This window comes from Ochotona princeps, chromosome 2 (assembly GCF_030435755.1).
Source record: "Ochotona princeps isolate mOchPri1 chromosome 2, mOchPri1.hap1, whole genome shotgun sequence".
In the NCBI taxonomy this organism is placed as follows: domain Eukaryota; kingdom Metazoa; phylum Chordata; class Mammalia; order Lagomorpha; family Ochotonidae; genus Ochotona; species Ochotona princeps.
The window spans coordinates 159933042-159957753 of NC_080833.1; the positions used below are offsets into that span (position 1 = coordinate 159933042).

At 41.9% G+C, this 24712-nt stretch overlaps 1 protein-coding gene across 1 annotated transcript; it reads right to left on the reverse strand.

Annotated features, from left to right (window-relative positions):
* Positions 1-6910: 6910 nt before the first annotated feature.
* TNFSF4 (TNF superfamily member 4) lies at positions 6911-21783 on the reverse strand. Its single transcript, XM_004596285.2, has 3 exons — positions 21524-21783; positions 8870-8918; positions 6911-7500 (listed from the first exon to the last, which is right to left on the reverse strand). Exons 1-3 carry the CDS (start codon positions 21674-21676, stop codon positions 7142-7144), a joined length of 561 nt encoding a protein of 186 aa, XP_004596342.2. The 5' UTR covers positions 21677-21783; the 3' UTR covers positions 6911-7141.
* Positions 21784-24712: the final 2929 nt, after the last annotated feature.

Here is a 24712-nt window from a genome sequence, read left to right on the forward strand (position 1 = left end):
GGGAGGTGGGAGTTTGGTGGAAAATCCCCAGCCTATGCGAAATTGCACCACATAATTCAAAAATTCAAAATAAAAATATATTTTTTAAAAAAAGAGTAAATGAGAAGAGAAAATAATCTCATAACAAGACTTAATGACATACAAGATGAAGGAGGCCGCTGTGAGCATTCAACACAGCATGCTGCTCTGCAGTAAACTGTCTTTTTAAATAAGTAGAAATAGTAAGTGGTAATGACAAAATGCTTAGGATTAAGTACATGAAATTATTACGTGTTACAGAGCTGATTTTGTCCAGTTTTCAGATCTCATGTTAAATGTATCTCCCCAGAGAGGTTTTGAGTCTTCCAAATTTAAAGTAGACCAGCTAGCTTTTTTTTTCTTATCTCACTCTTTTTTCATCTTTAAAGCTTAAAAAAAATTTTTTTCATATCTCTCAAAACAACACTTTTGAAAGAATGAGCAAATTTCCTTCTCAGACACATACACTAAGTTCTTAAATCCCTGATGTGTTTAATAATCCTTTCCTTCTCCGCAGCCACTAGCACCCAGATTCTTACTTGACTTCCAGCCTTCTGGTTTCTTCCAACTTCAACTCACACATACCCTTTCCTCAACACTCAAGAGGAAGAAACTATTGGGTGCTTTGTATTTCCAATATCCAGCACAGTAACTACACCAGAACACACAGTGAAAACTCAGTAGCTGCAGTTTAGTCAAAGAATAGCATTTTAATATAAGCAAAATATTAACCAACTTCCTGATTTTTGCCTCTGATCTCATTTAGCTTATAAATTCAAAATCCTCAGAATTCAAATGCAATCACAAAACTATATTGGATTTTTAAATGTTTGTCTTCTAAAAAATATTATGCATTGAAGTGCTCCCAGCTTTTGACCAACGCAACTCTGGCCTTAGAAGCCACCTGGGGAATAAACCAGTGGATGGAAGACCTCTCTCTCTCTCTCTCTCTCTCTCTCTCTCTCTCTCCCATTCTCTGTATAACCTTGACTTAGAAGTAAAATGAATAAATCTTTTAAAAATCTAGGAACAGGACATATTTAAATAATAAATAATATTTGACAAGCCATTGAAATCCTAAATAATCATTTCAATTGCCCATAACATCCCTCCCAATATTTTAAGGTGCTACTGAAAATGGCTAATATGGTCTTTATTAAATAATAGCTTTGAACATAAGAAACCTTGTGCACCTCTTTAACCAAAAGTATTTTAAATTTGCTTCCTTTATATTTATTTTTCTTAGTCTTTTCTAATAAAAGTAACAAAGCTTTGTTCAGCTGACAAAATAAAATGAAAAAGGGCCCGGCAGCGTAGCCTAGTGGCTAAAGTCCTCGCCTTGAACGCCCCGGAATCCCATATGGGCGCCGGTTCTAATCTCGGCAGCTCCACTTCCCATCCAGCTCCCTGCCTGTGGCCCGGGAAAGCAGTCGAGGACGGCCCAAAGCCTTGGGACCCTGCACCCGCGTGGGAGACCCGGAAGAGGTTCCAGGTTCCCGGCTTCAGATCGGCACAGCACCGGCCGTTGTGGCTCACTTGGGGAGTGAATCATTGGAAGGAAGATCTTCCTCTCTGTCTCTCCTCCTCTATGTATATCTGACTTTGCAATAAAATATATACATCTTTTAAAAAATAAATAAATAAAATGAAAAAATGGCATTGATGAGAACTTGGGCTGTTTTCCAAAATTGTGGTAAATTCTCACTCATAAACTATACATGTTTGTCATTTCAAGTTCTGATCCAAAATTGTTAGTTGGAATTTCAATACCTCCAATATTTCACCCTCAGACTATCTGTTAATCCTTAACCTCAACCATAACCATACATAAAAAATATAATGTACATGGGGCCAGCATGGTGGCTCCATGGACTAACCCTCCACCTTGCAGCACCAGAATGCCATATAGGCGCAGCTTCTAGTCCCAGCTGCTCTACTTCCCGTCCAACTCTCTCTGCTGGAATAATTCCTACTTTGGAGCTTATGCAACATACCCTTCTGGGGTAGCTGGACCCAAGTTCCCATCTTTGATGCCAGAAGGAATTCATGGGTGAGATGAAACAAAGAACAGAGAACAAGGTTCATTTGTAAGAAGCAAGTATGTCCACTAGAGAAGGCATGGCTGCGGAGGCAGTCCCACCACCAAGGTCGTGGCCAGCTGCTAGCTGAACTGGCTACGTAGGCAGCATCTGCAGTTGGTGAGATTAATTGAATATTCATACATAGTGGAGCATAATGGAGTACTGCTCATTTCCTGTCCTTTTTTTTTTTTTTCGAAAGCTCATATCACAGCATCAAGTTCCTGGTGGAAAGATGTGTGAGATATAACTTTATTTTCATGAACATATAATGAGCTAAAGGTCATAGCAGGAATGCAGCTATGTACATCAGTTGCATTTGTACATCAGTTCTAAACTGCACCTCTGTGGAAACTGGCTGTTAACCCTGTGGGAAGTGGAGGGACTTGATGGTTTTGTAGCTGCAGAGAAGGGCTGTGTGGCAACCTTAGCTCTCTCCTGTTTTTCTTCCTTCTCTTTCTCCAATACAAATCTGGCAAAACTCTTCCATTATTCTGTTTGATCTCTCCATCCTGAAGCCCGCACAGCTGTGATATGCATTAGACACTTTCTGCCATAAAGAATTGATGATGATTCTGTAAATTACAATTTATTGAGACTATTACAGGCAATGAAACAGAAATTCCACAGAAACTATCTCTTATCTTAATCATAACTCTTTTAATTGATAGCACATTACAATTCAGGATAGCTTTAAAATTTGCTTTTCAGACAAAATAAAAATGTAATGAATTTGTCAACATCACAAAACTAGTGAATGACAGAGCCACAGTTGAAGACTAGGCTCCCAATACAATTGTTTTCAAACCATGGCATTTTGCTTTTTTATTTGTTCATTTTGCTCATTAACTGAATCAACCTACTCCATTCTGATTAGATCAGAGAACAGAATGCAAACTGAGGCAGGTAAGCTTGTTGTTTTCTTACTGCAATAATAGAACGAGATTTAATGAGGAGAGTCAGGGAGGCCACAGAATCATGGGTAGAGACAGGATGAGGAGGAAAGTAGGAAGGCATTGAGGCTTTCAAAAGTGACTGTGTGCCTTTGCCAACCTCACAGGCCAGGAGGAGCAGCTGACAAGGAGGGGAGGAGCGTGCTGTGGGCATCCCCAGCCAGGACTGCCCAGGGCCAGGACAGTGGTGTTAGGAAACTGAACCCAAGTCCCATTGCCAAATAGCCTTGCTCACATTTACTGCTTGGAGTACCATAATAACAATAGTATTAATAATAATACCTACTTAAAAGACTCGTATAAACTCTAACATCCAGAATAAGTCATTCCCAATTACAAATGCTGTCAATACATGTGGCACTGAAGCGTAGGACATCCAGACTGGAAGATGGTTTTAGATATTGCTAGAGTGTGAACAGTGGTTGAAGATGTAACATTCAGTGAGGTTGGCAAGTGGAAAGAACAGAAACCACAGCTCAAATGTCTCGAGGCCTGGCGGCAAATCAGGACATAAGTTAGAGCAAATGCATTTACACATTGTGTGGGTAGTGAGAACTCTGAAGAAACTGAGTATAGAGAACCTCCCTGCAAAGGAAACCTTTTTGAAATTGTTGCTGCCCTGAAAGTGGGTCCAGCAGCTTCACCAAACTTACCAATATTGTCTTCCAAAGAAGTCAGAAACTTCCCAATGTTTAAATGTTGGCAATTCAATCCAACTTACCAAGCAAATAGAACACACACACAGGCTAGGCTGCGGTTTACTGACCGCCTTTTGTGTGGAAAAGTAGGAAGGCTGAGAGTAAAGCACTGAGAAACACTAGCACCAAAGTGGGCGGGCAGAGGAAGAGGATGAAGATGAAGACCGTGAAAGGTAGAGATGAGGGATGGCAAGAAAAGACCAGATAAAGGAGACGCTAAGGAAGCCGGGACGAGAATTTCCAACAGCAGAGTCAGCAACAGCACCAAGGGAAGCAGAGGAGTCACCGAGGTCAGACCCAGTAAAGGTCATGGCACAGCAGAGACGGTTACTGCTGAAGAAGGGGAACAGCCCAGGGTAAGGAACAAGCAGAAACGCACTGCATGGTGGAGCTCGGTTGGGACCAAACTGTGAAAGAGCATTCTGGGAAACTCCCAAGGACATCTCAAAAGTCGAAGTGGACTCGCAAGTCGGTCATCCACTGGTCACTCTTGATTGGCTTCAGCCGCGGGCGGACAGGAAGGCAGAGAGCTTACCTCATCTGCCCTTCATCAGGGGACTGGCTAACCGGACGAGAACGATAAATGAAAACTCCAACACTTCACCAGCAGTGGATTCTGAGACTTTTTTTATTTGTTTCAATGTAAATATTAATATTATTATTAACTGTATTATTTAAACCAATATTAACATTCCTTAGGCCTAGGAAAGCACAAATACAAAATTATGGCTTAAAATAGGGGACCTGCCCGGTACTCTTAGAAACAAATGACAATCTATATCAAGATTGGGGTCCCTGAAGCGTTCTCACAGCAGAAAGCCATTACACTAGGAAAGAGCTATTGATGGCTCTACCAAGAGTCACCAAGAAGACTGATGGAGGACGTGAACTTGTCCACAGCCAAAAATTTAAAAAGTAGTAAAATAGAAGACTATAGCCCTCAATTCAGATCAATAAGTACAAAATAATTTAATACAGCTTTCCTAGCTAGGACTATGAGCGTAGTCTAAGCTGTTACACATTTACCATCTATTTCCTTTAACAAGAAAGGAAAGCAAGATTCAGAAATTGGAAATTCTCTGCCCAAGGCCACAGAGCTAGTGACTGAGTCAACAAGGTTCCTAACTCCTTTTACTCGGTTCTCCCTTCCACAAAACTCTGCCGTGCATACAAAATGGTTAGTGATTCTTTTGAAGGCCATAACTTCAAGGCATTGAAACGCAGTGGGTAAAAGGAGGCAGAGTAAGATTACAACATGAACGAGCTGACCCTGTGGCTGAGGAGAGCAAGCCCAAGAGTAGGCCAGGTGTGACCAAGGTCAGGGGCTGCTGCTGGGACAGGCTCTGCACTAAAGATGAGCACCCCGTGCAGGCTGCTGCTGAGATAGGCTGAAGATGAGCATACCACAGTCACGCTCAGGTCTGGCACGCACACTGCACTTCCATAAGAAACACAGAAATTCCAAACTTTAACAAAATAATACATTTCCTTAAATATTATCTGAAGTCACATTTACTTTTCAAAATATCATAAACTGCAATCAATAACAAAAAGTAAGCTACACACATACACATAAATCTTCTAAGTAGTCAAGGTAGATATCATGTAATATATTTCTCAGAATCATTCTTGGAAGGTACTTAACCCCCGCCTGGTCCCCAGGAGATGGTCTGTACTTGCTTCGTTGCGGTTCTGACTGTGGTGTGACTCGAATGTCCCTAGTAGCCACTCAGAGCTTGATTACTCTTAACTTATTCTTAACTTTCTTTTATTTTGTATCTTAATTTGGCTTTTTTTTTCATCACAAAGTAAAATAGATGGGGAGTTAGAGATACAAGAGTACTTCCAAAAGTTCTTCAAAAATTGAATTTAAAATGTTTGTTACAATGCAAAGAATCTTTGAAAGCCATGTATACCTTCCTCAAACTATACACTGCCCATGCGTTTGTTCAGAATTTCCTGTAAGTACTTAACAGGACACAGAAAACTATGCCAGACAGAAAAAAAAAAAAATACTTGCTGAGTGTAAGTAAGACTATTTAGTGTATCTTGCTGGAGATCCTAGAGATAATCAATGAATTACAGCACATAGAATTTCTTTGATGACAAGAGATACGCAAGATCCCATGTGTCACATCCTCTATTTATGCAATATGAAAAATAAAAAGTTACTAAAAGAGTAAATTTGTCACTCTCAGCACAGAGAAGTTATAAATCACATGGCAATTTTACATTTAAAAAGATCACATATCTGCACAATGTCATAAACTTGATGCCCATATTAAAGTAAGGGAAGACATTCAAATTAAACCAAAGAGGCTTCAATGGCATTGAAGCCTTGATGTTGACTGATACCAAGTCTTGGTAAATTCAAGTTTCAATTATTCATGGGAGATTTATGTGGTATTACATTACTTCTACACAGAACTCATTATCCATGTTCTCGTAAGACGGAATAGCTATTCCATATTATTTGATTATTCTCCAATGTGATTACATTGGAGAACAACATCACTTCAGCTGGAGCCAGCAGTGTGGTACTTACAGTTGCGTGGCCATCTCAGGACCAGCAGGAAGATAAGTGTAAATGACTTTGTGGCAGAAGATGTGATTTTCCCCCTTAGCTGCTGAAAATCTTACTGTTTTTTACCCTAAGCAGTCCCTATCACTGTGTAGTAAGATAACCCTCACAATAAATGAGCTCATGCTCCCTGAATAGGTTTTCTCTGAACCACTAACTAGATTATTCACAACGTCACAATTTCAGGAACATTCCTTTTAAGTGTGCTTAGAGGATGGGAAACAAATCAGGAAAGAATAAAAGCCTGGAGCATGTCCTGATTTTCAAAGGCTGATGTTTCTTTGAAATTCTCTTCAAACAAGAGACATTGAGACAAGATGCAAAGTGAGACCAATTTAACCTTGAAGAAGCCAGGTTATTCCCAAGGGTTAGTCCACACCACCTTCTGCAGATCCATAATCCTGTTCCTTGTTCCTCTTCGTTTTGACAAGGCCGCACACATGCCCAGTTCCAGCAAATGGTAGTCGAGTCTTTCTCAATGCCCTAAGTTTATCCTGACAATTGTTTGAATAATAGAGACGCTATGGCTTGAAGATTCAGCACCTGCTTTCTCTTTTTTGGAAAGGTGCTAATCAACCTGAGGCCATGCAGGAAAATGAAGGTTAGGGATTTGGAGGACAGAATGATAAGGTTTACTGACATGCAAATAAGTTTTAAACATCCCTGAGGTGGGGGTCACGAGAGGCAGTTGCTTCCAGTGATGCCACAGGTGACTGAGCTGGAGCAGTTCTTCCAAACACAGGGAGAGCTCTGTCCTGTGCACCCCTAGCTTGGCGTGTCTGGTGTCTGGTTTTCGGAGCGTCCATGAGATCCTTACGGAGCACAGTAACCACCGGGATTTTGATGGATGACAAATAGTTCCCCGGCATTCACGTTGAGCTGCTTACAGGAGTTACTGTCAGTGGTCACATTCAAGTAGACTTTGTCTTTGTAACCCAATCTTAACACCACGTTGGAGTTGGCAAACTTGGACTTTTTCAGGATTGGGAATGGTTCCGCACCCTTCCGATAATGGAGGTTGATGTTGACTTCCTGAGAGAAATAACCCTTCAGTGAAATGAGATAAAACCCATCACACCGGATGATGACTGATTTGTTCTGCACTTCCATGTTTCCATAAGTTTTTAAGAGTGTGATGATGAAGTTGTTTTCACACCCATGCGGTGATAAGGCTAAAAGTAAAAAACAACAACAAAAAAAAAGTTACACGGAGAGATTGTAGAAAGAGAGCACTGTTTTCTTTAGGTGCAAATCTCCTTTCTCAGTGGAATGGAAAAGCAAGAAAAGCTAGTTTTAATGGGCAAAACAAATACTAATGGGGCTGGAATTCCAGAGTTGTAATCTAGGATTTCTTTCATTTTTGAGGACCTTGCAAGATCGACAACTTCAGTGCTTCCTGTCATTCAGTGGCTGGACTACAGCAAGGGGTGGCAATAGTTCCCCTCACCCTGGTCCTGTACACTACCCTCACTTTGAAGCTCAAGCAAAGCAATCATGTTAACTCTTCCCTATTCTCCCTTCGTCTGACCACGTCCACAAAGCACTGAACTTATCAACAGCATTTACTGAATCTTAGAGAGCTAAACACGGAATACCCTTGAGCTCAGGGAAAGCTCCAAAGCACCCCAGGGAAAGAACCCAAAGACACAGACTCTCTTCTCCCTTTTCCTTTCCATTGCTAGTTCTTCCGGGAAAATGCCCCAAGAGGAGTTGCTGCCCCAGGAGAAAGCAAAGGAGGGGAGGAAGAGAAGCCAGCAGAGTAACAGGCTTGGTAAATCTGTGCAGGGTTGTATCACATACAAGCCAAAATCTAAATTTAAAAAATTTTTATTCCGGCATTCCAGCCCCAATATCATCCTGAATGGCTGAGCAACAACATCCTGGACACCGTATTCTTGCCATTTTTACTTGGCTTTGGGAAAGAATAGGCCCCTACTGCTGACCACAATTTAGTAAGTCTTGCTTTATATCTGGTCCAGACAGCATAGTTTGGATTGGAAATGAAGAACACTTCTAGAGAGCAAAAGATACTTTCTTCAAGCTTAGTAGAACGCAATATGCAATTGAATATTCACCTAGAAACCACTGGTCATTGTTGTAATATCAATCATAGGCCCAAACAATGATAGCATCATGGTCCAACAATCATCCTATTTTCACATCTGGAGGATTTTCCCAACTCTCATTGAGCTATAATCTTGTCCCAAGAGAGAAAAGATGATGTGTTCAAGTCAGGGCAGACATAATTTCCTTAGTTGAAAAATGAGACTAAGTCCTACTGAAAGTGTTAGCATGAAATTTAACTGAAGCAGCTCATGTAACTAACACAGAGATAAAAATATATTTGATAATGAATTAATGCCCTTTTCTTCTTTATGCATCTTCTGTTTCCATACTGACAACCTTATAAAGGCTTCAAAATTCTAAGACTTAAGGGCTCTATAATGAAAAGGACAGATCTTATGTTGTAAAAGAAGTAAGAAGACTGAAGACAAGATTGTTTCAAAAATATGAATCAGTTAAACTTTCAGTAATACTTACTTTGTAGTCGTGCTTGGATACTTTCAATGGGAGCGAACTGGAGGGACACCTGGGAGAGGGAAATAGGACATTTTAATGATGTGTTTATAACGAGGCATTTGAAAGGCAGAGAAGCAAAGATTTCCCATTGTCTGGCTCACTCCCAGAGTCCCACAGCAGCCCTGCATGGGCCAGGTTGGTTTCAGGAGTCCAGGGGCTTGGATGTCACCTCTTTCTTCCCAGGAAGGTGGACACAGAAGAGGAGCTGAGACGCAAACCCAGCGCTTTGATAAAATGTGCACAGGAACTTCTAAAGCACTGTGCCAAGTGCCCACCCTAAGGATACAATTTTAGAAAATGAAAAATGGATAGAATTGATGAACCATATCTAGTGAAGCAGAAATACAATGGCCAGTAGAGGGGAAGAGCTCCTTTCCTTAAGATTAGACCCAGTGTCCTCACCCACCTCCTTTGGTTTTCTGCTCAGTACAAGGATCTGATAACTGTCCTCATTTCTACCAAACTCTTCTTTGATATACTGATTCATCGTACTGAGCCCCAATTTCCAAAGTAGATAACAGGACCCTTAACAAGTCATTTTGTTAGGAAGCACTGTTAGATTCCATCATGAAAAAGGCTGCAACCAGTCAATGCATCATAACCGGAGAATCCCAGAACATTCTGGAAATGCATTCTGGAAGCTTGCTGTATGTTTTTGATCTTTCACTGTATCCCACTGGTAAGATCATCCTACTTTCATTGATCACAGGCAATAAGAACTGTCCTAATCTACCAAGGTCAGTAGATTCAGCTGTAGTCCAAACAAAAAAAAAAAAAAAAAGAAAAAACAAACCATTGGATCATTCTTTTCCCTTCAGCAACTCCAAAAACCAAACTTGAATGAAATTCAGCAGCAATAAAAACAAGTAAGATAATAAAGAGAAATAACTCTAGTCGGTAAAATATCTATAATTATTTGGTGCTTAAAAGCAAATAAATTGAATATGAAGAAACTATAAGATGTATCAAGAGAAAACAGAGAAAGGAAGAATCATCCATAAAGCATATTGCCTTGCCATCTGCTTTTTTTTAATAACCAATAATATCTCCAAGGGTGTTGAATACACCCAAGAGGAAAACACAAGAAATTGGATGCAGATATTGTGTCTGGAGAAGGGAATCGGAAACCTGAAGTCAATTAAGAAGGGCATTTACTTTTCATGATCTACTTTTGTTTTCTTAACTTTTGCACCTTACATTTGTATTAGCTACTGAAAAAGGAAACAGAAAACAAAATGCCTATTGTGTCTGCAACTCTTCCCCAAAAATTATTTTTGGCAAGATGTTCTAAGCAAAGGTGTGGGCAAAAGTATGCTTTTCTGCCCTGGGGAGTGCAAGCCCTGCTTCCCAATTTTCAGGCAAATTAAGAATCCCAGTCAAGTAGATTCCACTGGGGATTCCCCAAGCAGATGAGAAATCCCCTACTCTTGGCATAAGGACAATTGCAAGACTTACCAAGCTGAAACAGCAGGCGGTGCAGGAAGACACCCTTCCTAAGCCCTCTCCGTGACTGGGCCTCCGTAGCAACATGCACCAACATGCTGAGCGTGTAGAGAGAGACGCTGAGCGGTCTAGAAATGGGAGTTCCAACTGTGCTGTCTGCAGCACTTAAACAAGTGCCCTTTGTGCACACAGCAGTAGCCTGAAAGACAGCCTCTCCAAGGCCCTGAGGAATAAGGCCCTTCTCTTCTGCTGCACATCACCAGACATACACACATGTGTATCCCCAACCTGCTGTTGTTGGTATCAATATGGAAAGTGAAGTATAAATCGCATCCTGCCCTCCCACCATTTCCACCTTCATTCTCTATCCTACTCACACGGTGCCCACGTGCAGGCCCACTTCCGTCAGCCTCAAACATCCTGCTGAGCTTTATCGCCACACAAATCTTGTGTGTGTGTCCTGTGCTCTAGCCAACTATTGGTTCGACTTTAGGTCGAAAGCTTGGTAGAACAGGGCAAAGAGCTTAGCCTTGGAAGTCAGAATCAGCACAGTCCATAGAGTTTCCAGTTTTTGAATCCAGAAAAGTCATACACCTTATCTTGGCTTTAGCTTTATTTATAAACATCGAATGACTATTTGACTGATTTGAAAGGAAGAATGAAAGACCTTCGAGGCACTGATTTACACAATAGCAGGAGTGAGCCAGACTGGAGCCAGGAGTCAGGAGCTCCCTCAACAGTCTCTCACACAGTTTAAGGAAACTAAACATTTGGGCCGTCACCTGTTGCCTCCTATGTACAGTCACAGAAATATGAATTGTACAAGGATCCAAGGCTCAGATTTGAAACTTTCGAAGAACTAAATCCAAACACTGCTTATTCAACAATGTGTCAAAAACACACTCATCCATGGCTAGTACTCAAGAAATGTTGGCTGTACTGTCAAACATTACTCAGTAATTGAATGAGTAACACAGCGGTTGTATTACTTGGTGGCTTGATTAGAAATAGCACCAAAAGCTAACTACATTCTGCACAGCAGGCACTGCACTCAGCTTCCAGACAGAAAGGTCTGGGGCACACATTTAGTTCTGGCAGTGTAGCACAACCAGTTTGAATACAATTTGCTCTGCTTCCCATTCAGCTCTCTGATAATATACCTGAGAAAGCAGAGATGGCCCAAGCACTTGGGTCCCTGGTACCCAGGATGATGTTCTTGGCTCCTGACTGACTTGATCGAAGTCTTAGCTGTTACAGCCATCTGGGGAGTGAACCAACATATAAAAGATCTCTATCTATCTATCCATCTATCTATCTATCTATCTGTCTCCTTCTATCTTTATCACTTTAACTTTCAATTAAATAAAATAAATATTTTCTTAAAAAGTATAAAATCTTCGTTGTTGACAAGCTTGAATGACATTTGGGCAAATAGTCTCTAACCAACAGGTAACACATCTTTTAGGGTTCCACAGAACCAAAATAAAACATTGCAGCTGTTGGCATCACAGCGAAAGATTCAGAAATGAAATCATTCCTTTCATATTCAAGAAAAACAATAGAAGTGGGCATTGTGGCTTAGAGGATAAGCTGTCACTTTAGATGTTGCCATCCTAACTGTGTGCTGTTCCATCTGTAATGCAGTTCCTTGCTAATACACCTGGGAACGCTGGGAAAGATAACCCAAGCACTTGGGCCCCTGCATCCAGGTGAAAGACCAACTCGAAAAATAAAAATTCTTAGCAATGGAAATGCTAATTATACTGATTTGATCACTATATTTTGTATTCATGAATGGAATTATCATGCTGTATCCCATAATGTGTATACTTATTCTATGTGAATTAAAATTTTTTAAGTTTCTCAAAATAAATTTTTATTGGGATAGTTGTGAAAGTACTCAGTTAAATCTCAGAATACTGAGTTCTCCAGAAACAACTTCCCAATCAACCCTATAAGGTTGGTTGTCTCTGTAATCCTTCCAGTTTGGAAAGTTCAACTGTCCTGACACACACAGTAGGTCCACAGATAGAGTGCAAGGTGGCCCTCGGCAGTTTTCACACTGAGCTGTCCAGAAACACAGATGGATTCTGATGTCAGCTGTTGGTCCATCAGCCGGAAGTCCCAAGAAGTGACACTTGTTTCAGGAGCTCAGCATTGCAGAGGCTGAGCCTCTAATTCGGAGTCAGGAGGATGTGGTATGGGGCTATTGCCCTTACACTCATTTGACATTTGCACAGAGAATGAGATTCAGCAAGTCCAAAACCAGGAAGTGGGCTCTGCACTGACTCTGTGGGCTTTGTCATTCCTTACTCGACACCAGGTCACAATGTCAAGATCCTGGAGGAGAGTGTAGGTTGGGATGTGAGTCAGTGGAGAATGGTGGGGAAACAGATTTGTGACGGGGTTCACTCTGCCCACCTCCACTGGGACAAAACCACACCTACTCGCTCCTTGGACTTCGTGTCATAGTATTTCTGAGGGATGGTGAAAGTATGACCTCACGAGCCCTCAGGGTGTGACTCCAGGAGCCTGGTGTTTTTCATGTTTATCCACTATAGTGGACTGAGAATGTACTCTGATCCTGGTGGGTTTGGAGTACCCTCACTAGGACAAAGGGACTAGCCTCTATTTCCGATCAGAGAATTTCAGGATGCTATCCAGAGAAAGGAATAGAAAGAAGAGGCAAAAAAAAGTTATTTAGTCAAAGGATCTCCCATAGTCAAAAAAGTATCCCTGAAGTTACATTTCTTAATGACAAATATCTTTGGTTTGAAAACTTTGTTAAGAATGAAACTCTGTCTTTCGCAACAAAATGAATTCAACTGGAAGCCATGATGCTTAGTAAAATGAGCCAGTTCCCAAAAGACAAAGATCATATACTTTCCCTAGTATGTGGTAATTAATCTAAAATACAAAAAAAGTATAAGAAAAACATATAGCCTTAGTGTCTATTATTTCTGTGGAGCAGTGGTCTTACTATCTATTTGTTTAACATTATGGATACTAGTGCATAAAGCCTGTGATAATAAAGTGAAAAAGCATTCTATTGAAAAATTAAAGGAAGGAGAGGAACTAAGAGATGCAGACAGAGAAGAAAGGTTCACTACATTCTTAGAATTGCATCATTGAGATACACCAAATCTGTACTCTTAACAAATAATCACAAAAAATTTTAACAAAATGTTAACAAAAAAATTTTTAAATTGCTGACCGAAAATTAACACATGAGGCCAAGAGAAAGCATTTGTCAATTGAAATCTATTTATTCACACTTGGCACATTTTCACTGCAAGCTCACTACAAAATACCTTATTCTCCAGTACACAGCCTGTATTATATCCTCATCGTTTCTCTCTAGCTTGTCTAGCTTGTCTCCAGTCCATTTCTCTATAGCCATGGCTATATGAGCTTTCCCTTAGGGAGGTCTCCCTCAGCTCTACTCAAAAAACAGGAACTGTGGCTTCATTTTCTCCAATATTCGGCATTTGACAGATGGCAAAGACAAATCTTCAGCTGTACAGGCAAATGTGCAAGTAATATGAGCACACCTCATGAGCTGATCCACCAACTGCATGGCCTCAAAGGGAAAATTTTCTTACGTGTGGATTTCCTGTTCCACATTAATTGAGGAAGTCTTCAAAGTCCACTCAAAGGAGAATCTGCCAAAACATTTCTGCGAGCTCCCTGCAGTTAGGTTTCCACCATAATATCCTTTCTCACTCCAGCTTCGTCTCCATGAAACTGACAGACTAGTTTTGGTTCCCGCTGCATGTCCATACTTCTTACCATCTCATATTTGACACTCAAAGAACAGACATTAGCTAAACTAAAGTAAAATTAATCCAATGTCCAGATCTTCAGTATTCACGGAAAGATCACTTAATGTCTGACACTAGCTCTAAACAACACAGCATACACTACTCAAGACTTTTAAATGATCCCACTAGCTCTTGAGTTTAGAGAGAGTAGCAACATTTCTCAATCACTTATTCTTCCTTTTATTTCACTTACTGCATTAAAAAGGGGAGAATGTTGCCTTGGTAAGGCACAGGCTAGAATAGACAAAGACATGGGCTGTGAGCAAGGATTGCTGGGTTACGTCCTCGGGCTAAAATGCATCCTTTCACTTTCTCTCCTCAATTAGAATGGCTAGAATAATGGATCTAAGGCCACTTGCACTTCAGAGATAAGGCAAATCATCATTTCTAAAAAGAAGTTCCAAAGCATTCAGGGATGAGAGAATCTTCTGAACAGATACTATTTCCAACATGATTAAAAAAAAGAAAAAGCCTGTTTGGTAGCAAAAGAAGTGGGCGTCCTCCTTAAAGGTGGCTCCCTCAGATGGCTAACAATCCAAGGCTGTCTCTAGCGCTCGGCGTCACCCACCTGTTCACCTCCCCTGCTTGATCACTGGCATCACAGAACTGCAGTGGAGTGCCACGAGGACAGTGGTGACAACGAAGACGACACTTTAAGCTAAATCCTTCCTGTTACTAAAGAGAAAAGCAAGCACCGAATGCAGAGGAAGTGTGCTCACTTCATAATCATTTTCCATCTGGATCATGAATGCAGTTCTCTTTCTAGGCCCAATCTCTGGCTGCTTGCAAAAGCGTGGAGGAACCCAGCCATGAGCAGTCACCGCTCACACACACCGCAGCCCTCTGTTCCCCGCAGGGAGAATCCAACACTTTGGCAGCGAAGGCTTTCTATCCACGAGTTGTTGTACAATTAGTGGTAGGAAAATTGAAATTTTTACACAGCTAATGTGTGTTCTTAAATAGTATTTGTGTGCTATCCAAACAGGAGACAAATGTACGGACCCGGCGCAGTGGCCTAGCGGCTAAAGTCCTCGCCTGAATGCACCGGGATCCCATATGGGCGCCGGTTGTAATCCCGGCAGCTCCACTTCCCATCCAGCTCCTTGCTTGTGGCCTGGGAAAGCAGTCGAGGACAGCCCAAAGTCTTGGGACCCTGCACCCGCGTGGGAGACCTGGAGGAAGTTCCTGGCTCCTGGCTTCTGGCTCCTAGCTCCAGATCGGCGCAGCACCAGCCGTTGCGCTCACTTGGGGAGTGAATCAACGGACGGAAGATCTTCCTCTCTGTCTCTCCTCCTCTCCGTATATCTGACTTTGCAATAAAATAAATAAATCTTTTTTTAAAAGGAGACAAATTTACACAAATAACCCTTTCAAGGCACAGTTCTGAATCAAACGTCTGCCAAACAGCAGCAGCAGCAGCATCCGGTCATGTCAGTTGTGTCCCCAGCATTACTGGTGCTTGAACCAGAACCCCATGACTGTTATAAACATAATCTCCTGTCCGGTTTGACAGCCAAATCATTGGAGAATTGGATGAAATATATCAAAATGAGAGGGAATGTAACCACTATGGGCCATCCAAGTGTGTAATTCCAGATCTCTAGATCACTTCCAGCCACACACATTCCCTAATGACATTAGACTCCAGTTTCTCAATGGCTTCTTTCTTTGTTCTCAGATGCAGCTATGAGATTTTTACTGGAAAGCTGTGTTCAGAAGCCCTGGAGTGGAAGATGCCTGTCTTGGCAGTTAAAGTGCTCTGGAGGCCTGGTTCATTCAATTCCAGGGCCTGCATTTGTGATCTACCTCCCTGCTAATAATGTACATCCCAGGAAGTGGCAAATGATAATTCAGGCATGCAGGTCCCTGTCACCATGTGGGAGACCAAGATGGAATTCCAGGCTCCAGGCTTGGGCCTGGCCCAGCTCTGCCTGCTGTGGACTCTTGAGGAGGGAACTAACAATTGCAAGATTCTCTCTCTCTCTCTCTCTCTCTTCTGTTCCATGCCTCCCTTACCACTTCTCCCTTTCTACCTTTCAAGTAAAATAAAAATAAATTTAAGATTTTAGAAATAATAACAGAACTGGGACAGACTTTTGCCCTAGCAGTTCAAGTTCCCGTTGTGGTGTCCATGTCCTCTACCAGGGGACCTGGGTTTAAGGTCAAGTTTCACTCCCGTGCAGCCCATGGGAGTGGCAGGTGAGGGCTCTGGTCACTGGATCCCTGACACCCACTTGGGAGATTTGGCTTGCGTCTGAAGCTTCTTCCTTCAGCATTTGGTTAGTGAACCACCTGGGATCTGTTGCTCCATCCACCCATAAACAGAGATACAAATAACAGAAACATTCAAAGGTAGACTTTTTTATTTTAAAAATTATCCTAGGGAAATTAAGGTCCGTGAAACTAAGGTTAAACATTATTATGATTTGTTTTCAGAAATTTGAGTTAACATGTGTATATTATAGGGGTGTGTGTGTTGGCAAGGGGGTGGGGAAGGTATATACTATAAAGTATCCATACCAATTTATGGATGCATGTTCAAGAATAAGAGTAATACTGATCTGAACTTTTACTAAGCTCTGTCATACAACATTTGCTCCTCACAAGAGCCACATTCCAATTTTGGAAATGATTAAATTGACACTCAGGCCACAAAACTGATGGACTGAACTACAGTCCTCTAGATTCTGGTCCGGGTACTCCCTTACATTCCAGCGACTCCCACCAAGATCTGAGAGGATGTTTTGGATTTCTGTGTGATAGAAATACATGGCTAGCAAAAAATGGCTGACTACAAAATGTTTGCTCACTTTCCAGTTGTGTGTGTGTCTGTGTGTGTGTTTCTAAACGTGTGACTGATCCCAGGGTATCCTCATCCAGCTTATCCTGTCCCATTTCAAACACTTCGAAAGCAAGTGTTCTAAACTTTTCACTTAGAAGATACCATGACTGTGTAGGAATGAATATTCCCTTCCTGATGCTGACCATCTTTTTATATGTAGATGAGCATTTGACTTCCGGAGGAAAGTTTCTTGGGAAAACGGTTTTCTTGTGTGTTGTTGTATTGTGTTTTTGTTTTGTCAAGGTGTGGGTTTTCTTTGAAAGACACGGAGAATAATCAATTTCACTCTGGTGCCCTCTAGTGCCGGATGAGGTCAGATTCCCTTTCCTCATTTGCCCATAAGGACCACACAAAAGAATGTGGAGGAGCAAAGCTTTGCTAACTTCCTTGTGTCTTCTTTGGCAGGAAGTGGAATGAAGTGTGCTCCCACAGGGTGACTCAGAAGACCCTTTGGGATCTGCCCCTCCTGGATTATCTGCCGTCTCTTTTGCCGTTTTTCCCACGAACATCTGACTTCACGTTGCATGACTTGCTGTCCTGCCCATCTTCTGCCCCCATTCCCCATGTATGTTTGAAGAATGTCTCTTCTCCCTTCTAATGCCAGCTGAAGTTTTCCCTCTCCTCTGGGCTTCCTGACTCCTCGGAAGATTTGAATGATCCCCCCTCTCCTCTTCTTGTCCCTTAAACATGTCCCCACATGTCTGTCACTTTTCTGCCCCACCCTGCCTCTTGAACTTGAGGTCAAATCAAAATCCTTCTGTAAAGCATGTTGTTGTCTTTGACATCTGAAACAAATACTCCATGGAAGGGTTTCTGGTAGGGCTGCCTTGGCACTGCGAGGAGCCCTAGCATAGACATCAGAAACTTCTGGTACATCAACTTGCTAGGTAAGTGCAAGGAATTGGCCTGCTCTCTCTAGATCTGCTCATCTCATCCTGTAGACTATGTTTAATATCTTGTTCAAAAACCCAGCGTCTTCATCCATATCTCCTCTGAAAGCCTCAAAATGCTTTATAATACATCAAGTCAATATTCCAGATGCTTTCTTTTAATTCTCAAAGATTTTCCTTTAAAGGAAAAATTCAATTGCATTGAAAATTATTTGCCTGATACACAACAACAACAAAAAAGTATCAGACTACACAGACATTTCAATTAAACTACCAAGTATAACATCTAAACAGTGTATATTGCTTTCACAGGTATTCCATTTTATATCTGATATTTTCCTAGGATGCTCACTCCTTACATCCCTTTCTAAACAAAATATTACGTTAAACGAAAGCAGACTCATTAGATAGGTACAGATAGAAGTTAAGTATTTCAAAGTTCCTGTATAGAAATTTACTACTATCAGATCCTTGTTAAAATCTAAGTAATCCAGGCCAGCGTTGTGGCACAGGGGTTAGGCCACCGTCAGTGATGCTGACATCCTCTAAGGATGCCAGTTTGTCCAGGTTGCTCCACTTCTGATCCTGCTCCCTGCTAAGGAATGGAAAAAGCAGCAGAAGACGGGACAAGTGTTCAGGCCTGCCACCCATGTGGACGACACTGACAACAGTGAACCAGCAAGTACAAGACCTCTGTCTCTCCTCGGAAAAGAGGAAAATAGAATAAAATACCCCTCCCCAAAAAGGTCCAGGAAATTCAGAGGCTTAGACACACACACACAGCTAACTAACATATTGCATTTTTCACATCCTCACACCCATACCATGACTATGTAAACAGCATACGGAGAGGCACTGGAAGAGATCTCATAGACTCATGACCAAAAGTGGTAAATGGATTATGTGAGGTGTGAGTAAATTCTTTTCTCTGGCACCACAAACATAAAATCTGATTTGCAAGTGTGTAAACGAAACTTCATCCAGTGGAGAAAAGACGGATTAGTAACAAAAATGAAAGGAGTTCTGACTGCCAAACGGAGCTTAACACTTGTACTCTTAAACGCCATGCTTTTGGCTTGCAATTGCAAGGTTAATAAATCTGCGGACAATAACGGTGATGTTCCGAATATCTCTCTCCTACCATGCAAGAGATCCAGTGTAACCAGGCAGAGGACAAGCAGGACAGAGCACTGCAACACCATGTCATACCAAAGCAGAGATTTGAGCGGCCGGCTTCCCCGCTCTTCCAAGTACACTTGTGAATGAGTTTTAAAAGCTACTGGTCTATTACTCCTTTGCAAAACCACTCTGTTCTATTTCTTCTATCACATTGTCATTCAGGAGTATTGGATCAGATTAAGGGAAAATATACTTGACCTGTCCTTGCTACCCTTCCCCATAATAAAATCCGTGCCAATGCATGGAAGAACCCAGCATGCTGCCCTGGCTCTTAAATAAGCACAAGGGTGGATTTCAACAAAATTCCTGGAAAATACACATTATGGGAAAAAAAAAAAACCACTATGAATGGATTTCAAAAAATTTTGCACCAAAATAAATTTATCTTTTAGTGCCACTTTTCCACAAACTCTTTAAAGTACCCCTTGAACACGAAATTGTGTTTGTTAAACAGCTAGAAATTTTAAAAAATATTAATATCAAGTGAAGACTTTCAAAGACATTCCTTTCTGTCTCCAGGACATGAACACGCCTCCTGTGGGTTAGCCTCCATCTTTGTGTTAAATGCACAAGAAAGCAGTTCTCTCCTGGACGGCAGCGCACCATTGGCACCGTGTCCTCAAAACCAACACGCAGCCTTCCTTCCTGACTCTTCCACGGAGCTGGTGGATGCCTTGCCACGAAGCACTCCTCTCTTTCTCAACGCCCAAGGCCAACGCAGACGCCAGCAGGCTGTGCCTCTATCTCACCTTTTTGCCTTCTCTTCTCAGCGCCCCTGCGCACTTGGCTAGCCTCAGCTAGGGCCATGTGCCCCGTCTTTTTATCATCCCACAGTATAAGGAAATCTCTAATACTGTGGTTACTTCTCAGAGCTCCCAGACCTGGCGAATGCACTCAGCTGTTCTATTTTTGGTTACTCTGTTTTCTTCTCGGAAGAGCCCGATTCCGGTCTATGTCTTGGGCACTCTGCCACGGACACATTACTCCACCCCCACAGACTCTCTCCCCAAGTCATCAACTTTGAATGTCACCCCAAAGGTTGTACACAGAGAACATGTGATGTGGTGAGCAGCTGACAGGTGTGTTGCTGTGGTCTGACACTTGAGCGGGACAGCAGCTAGACTTTAGGAATCAGGGCTGGTGAGCACTCTCTGTGTACAATGGTTGCAGCCACCCACACCCGCATCAGTCTCCCTTGTACCGAAAACCCCTACTTCCTGGAGGCAGAAACATGCCCAGGCATTTGCTAGGACTGCTTATCTCTTGCTGGCTTAATCAGAAGTGTCCAGTTTCTGACCCGATCATCAAAAATGATACCTCCTATTACACTCTCTGAACTTTGCCAGGGAGATAATTTTCAGACCCAGAGGAACCAGCTAGGGAAAATGAGAAGTTCTAGACTAACTTCGGATTTATTTTTAGTGACATCTCCTACAGTGAAGAGCATCCCTAAAGACCTACCATGTTGGTATACCTGAAAGACTAACAAAAACTCAGAGAAGAAGATAGGGAAAAATGCAAGAAAAGAATATCACAATAAAGTGGGAAAATATCAGAAAAATGATTTCTGACTAAATATAAGATGATGTCTTTGTGAGTGGTCAAGACAGGTTCACATCTGCTTAAATTATTGGGATGCATGTGTGGGCATGTACACACCAATGCCTTTGAAGTACAAAGGTGGTTGTAGACATTTGACATAGTGATTAAGGCATGGTGGGAACACCAAAACCTACATCTGAGAGCCTGGGCTCCAGTTGGGAATCTGTACCTGGTTCCAACATCCTGCTAAAGTGCATCCTGGGAAGAGCAGGTGATGGACGGCTCAAGCGGTTGGGTCCCTGCTGTCCGTGTGGGCTACGTAGAATGACTGCTGACTGCTGGCCTTTGGCATAACCCAGTGCCACATATCAATGGGGTTTTTTTGTGAGAAATCTCCTCTCCATTTGAAACAACGTGCTAGGTAAATAATTTTTAATAGAAGGTTAGCTATTTGAAACAGCTTCATATCGATACTTTCAACATTATTTACAAAGCAAATCTCCCTGAGTGTTCCTGAAATTGATGAATCAATCTCTCTCTTTCCTCCTTTTTTACATCAATTGTCTGCTCACACACATCACTAGGCGCATTGCTAGATGAAGCATCAGTGACCCCAGTCTTCCAAGTGGGGGCCCACAAAGTAAGACAAGGGTTCTTGTATTGCAGAGACAAAAGAAAAAGAAATCTAGAAGCATTTCCCTCGCCCTACATCTGCTCTGCCACAGCACTACCACCACATCACAAAAAAGAAGGAAGGAAAGGAGAGACAGAAGAATGTTTGACCACACTCTATGAAAACATTCGGCTATTTTGGCATCAGCTTATTTCCGAGTGACTGCAGCTGTTGCAGCCGCTCTGAGCACCAGCTGGAGGGGAAGAGCCCAGTGGAGCATCTTACCTGAGAAGCACGGAAGTGCTGGCAGACGTAGGTGAGGCACAGGAGCAGCCCCAGTCCCTGAATTACGGAGGCCACCAGCAATAGCTTACTCCTTTCAAACCTCGGCCTTGGTGTGTGTTCCACATTCTCTTCTAGGGGCTGGACCCCTTCCATCTTCACAATCTGGATTCAGGGCCGATACAGATGTGGCAAAGGGAGACAGGGAGGAGATGGAGGCAACACACAGCTTATCACTTAGACAATAGGCAGAGGGCCCAGGACCAGAGATAAAGGGCGACTGAAAGAGCTCAGCAGAGTCTCTCAGTTTTAACTCTGCAGTTCTGCAGGCAGGCGGGGGAACTTCTCTGTGACTAATCTGAATTTCCCCTTTACTTTCTTTCTTTTTTTTTTTCCTCTGGGCTAACAGGGAGTTGTTTTTGTGGCATTCCAGTTCTGATTTGAGTGACTGTGAAATGACAGTCATAAAAGTGTGCTATTTTCTTAATTTCTCATTGCATCAGTAACCAAATTGTGGGTCACTTGCCAAAGCTGCAGATCATCACTGATTTTATCCGCTGATGTAGGAGCTCACAGATCCCTTCCTCACGCTGTCTCCATCACCAAGCAGACAAGGGAAGCGCTGCCCTGGAGCACTGGCCTTCATTATGTAACTAAACATTGAATCCATTTTACAGATTCAGATAAAAAGCACACAACGACCATTCTTGACATGAAAGACAAAACAAGAAAACAGGATCACATGGAAATAACAGAGCAAGGTCCTCCAGTTATATAATCCCTCACATAAAAAATACAATAGTATTAACTAGTAGTGGTTGTCACAAATGAAATAATATATAGCAAACTCTTATGCATCTATTATGTGTCAGAAACCATACTAGAAACCCTTAGAACACTTTATCTATGTAAGCTTTTAAGATAAATTCAGCACTTTCATGATCGATTTTCTGCATAGCAGACAAGAACAATTTTTAAAATATTTTTTCTCCCTGCGATATATTTTTTAATTTTGCATGAAAAATAATTAAATATATTTAACTAATTCTTGAATTTACTGGACTCAGGATATTCTACCAAGAAGGGGCATCTGGCCTAGGGGTTAAGTCACTAAGATAGCCAAGTCTCGCATCCCACACAACTCCTGAATCTGGCTTCCTACTGCCACCCGCCCTGGGAGGCAGCAAGGATGGCTCCAGGCTTGTGTGCCCGCTGCAGTAATGAGACCTCGCTTGAGGCCTCAGCTCCTGGCGTTGGCACCCTGGCCATCATAGTCGTTTAGCGAGTGAACTGAATACACAAGTGAACGGAAATAAAAAAAAAGAATTTATTGATCACATCAGGTTCAACTTGGCAAATATTTACTGAGTACATAATATAAGCCCAGATCACACTAGATAATACAGACATGCTAGACAAGCTGTTTTTAGACAGAATTATGTCTCCTTTCTGTGTTAACATTTGTGTCTCAGAGCTTCCCATAAGGCAGTCAATAGATACTTATAGAAAAAAGAAAGTTAGAAATATTTTGGCTATCACAAATATGAGATGGCATATATAACTTTACTTCAGAGAAAATTAATTGAGGCATATTCGAAAGAGGAACAGTTTATAGGAAACGGAAAGGGCATTTATTGCAGTGTTGATTAAAATATGAATTAATTCCATCTTTATGGGCATCACGCCATGCATTTGAAGACTATATTGATGCTCGGAAGTTTGATTTTTCATCTGAAATGTAAGACAGCAAAGCATCACATTTAAACCAGCAGACAAAACTAGAAATCGAGTCAGTTCTTTCCAAGCATATCTGAAATAATTACTCCCATGAGCAAAACATGTATAACCTACAGGATGTGGAGAAAAATACTAAAAGAAAAATCAGCAAGGCCCAATTCTTGTGTAACAGTTACTAGATAAATGAAATCCTAACGTCACTAACTGTTTACTCATCTCTTCTCAGTAGATGAGTAAAATGGTCACAGCAAAAAGCCTCAGATACGACTGGAAACTAGAGAGAGGCAAGAAAAGAAACAGGGAAAACCATTCATGCTGAAAAGCATAGAGAGTATTTTAAAACAACTGTTGAAAGGTTTAAAAACAAACATGTGCCACACACATAATTGTACCACTTCAAGTGGGATTTTTTTCTGGGTGTTAAAAACATAGCTTTTATGAAGAAGAACTGAAAGTTACTGTTTTTCCTTATGGATCACAAGGAGTATACAGACAATGAAGTTCCACTGTTGTGTTAAGCATCCGCTTAACTACACCACCACCGAGGCCTGTCTGGACATGTCTTTCCTCTCCCGGTCTCGGCCTCCATTACCATATACTACTTAGTTATAGTTCTTGGTGAAGTTTAAGTGATATCTTATATTTTGGGGTTTTTTTTTTTAATTGAACACATACAATTTCTTCACATTTTTTTATGGAGACAGAGAACTTCGCGCACACACAGAAACCGGACGGAAATTTCAGGGTGAGATCATTGGATAAGTTAGGCAAGCACTTCCAAGTTTATCATTGGGCTGATCTAGTATTGAAACAAATGAAGCCAATGTAAGAGCTATCACTGCTGGGGCCCAGAATTGTGGCACAGTGGGGTAAGCTGGCACTTGCAACACCTGCGTTCCCTACCTGAGTGCTGGTCCAAGCCAGCCTGCTGCACTTACACTGCAGCCCCCCGCTAATGCAGGAGCGCCAGCAGAAGTAGCCCAAGCAGATGGGGCCCTGCCACCCCTGGGGGAGGCCAGTGTCATGCCGGATGCCTGGCTTCAGATGGACCAGTCCCAGGCTCTGTGGTCATTTGGAGAGTGAAAGAGTAAATAAAAAATCTCTTTCCCTCTCTCTCTCCTTCCCCTTCTATGTGCCATTCTGTGTGACATATGTAAATGAGTTAATCTTAGAAACACAGAGAAAGAAAGAGAACAAACTCACTGATAGCATTTTAGTCTCAGGCAGGTAAACAGAGGCTTCCATCTTGAAAATGAATCCCCAGATAACTGAGGTGTTTTTAACAAAAATATTTTTACTGAATCTATGGACAATTGTTTTTAACACCTCCCACAACAACCAAGTTCCCAGAAACCCCAGAACACAAAAGCCTTGGATTGAAGCCTCAGAAAACACAGTCCCCCAACAGTCACCTCTTCCCATAGATCACAGGTCTCCTAAATTTGGCAGCTGCTT

Coding starts and splice junctions, on each gene's coding strand:
- TNFSF4 (XM_004596285.2), bottom strand. CDS start 21,676: ATGGAAGGGGTCCAGCCCCTAGAAGAGAATGTGGAACACACACCAAGG. Junction 8,919..21,523: donor AGCACTTCCGTGCTTCTCAG/GTAAGATGCTCC, acceptor TCCCTCTCCCAG/GTGTCCCTCCAGTTCGCTCC. Junction 7,501..8,869: donor TATCCAAGCACGACTACAAA/GTAAGTATTACT, acceptor TTTTACTTTTAG/CCTTATCACCGCATGGGTGT.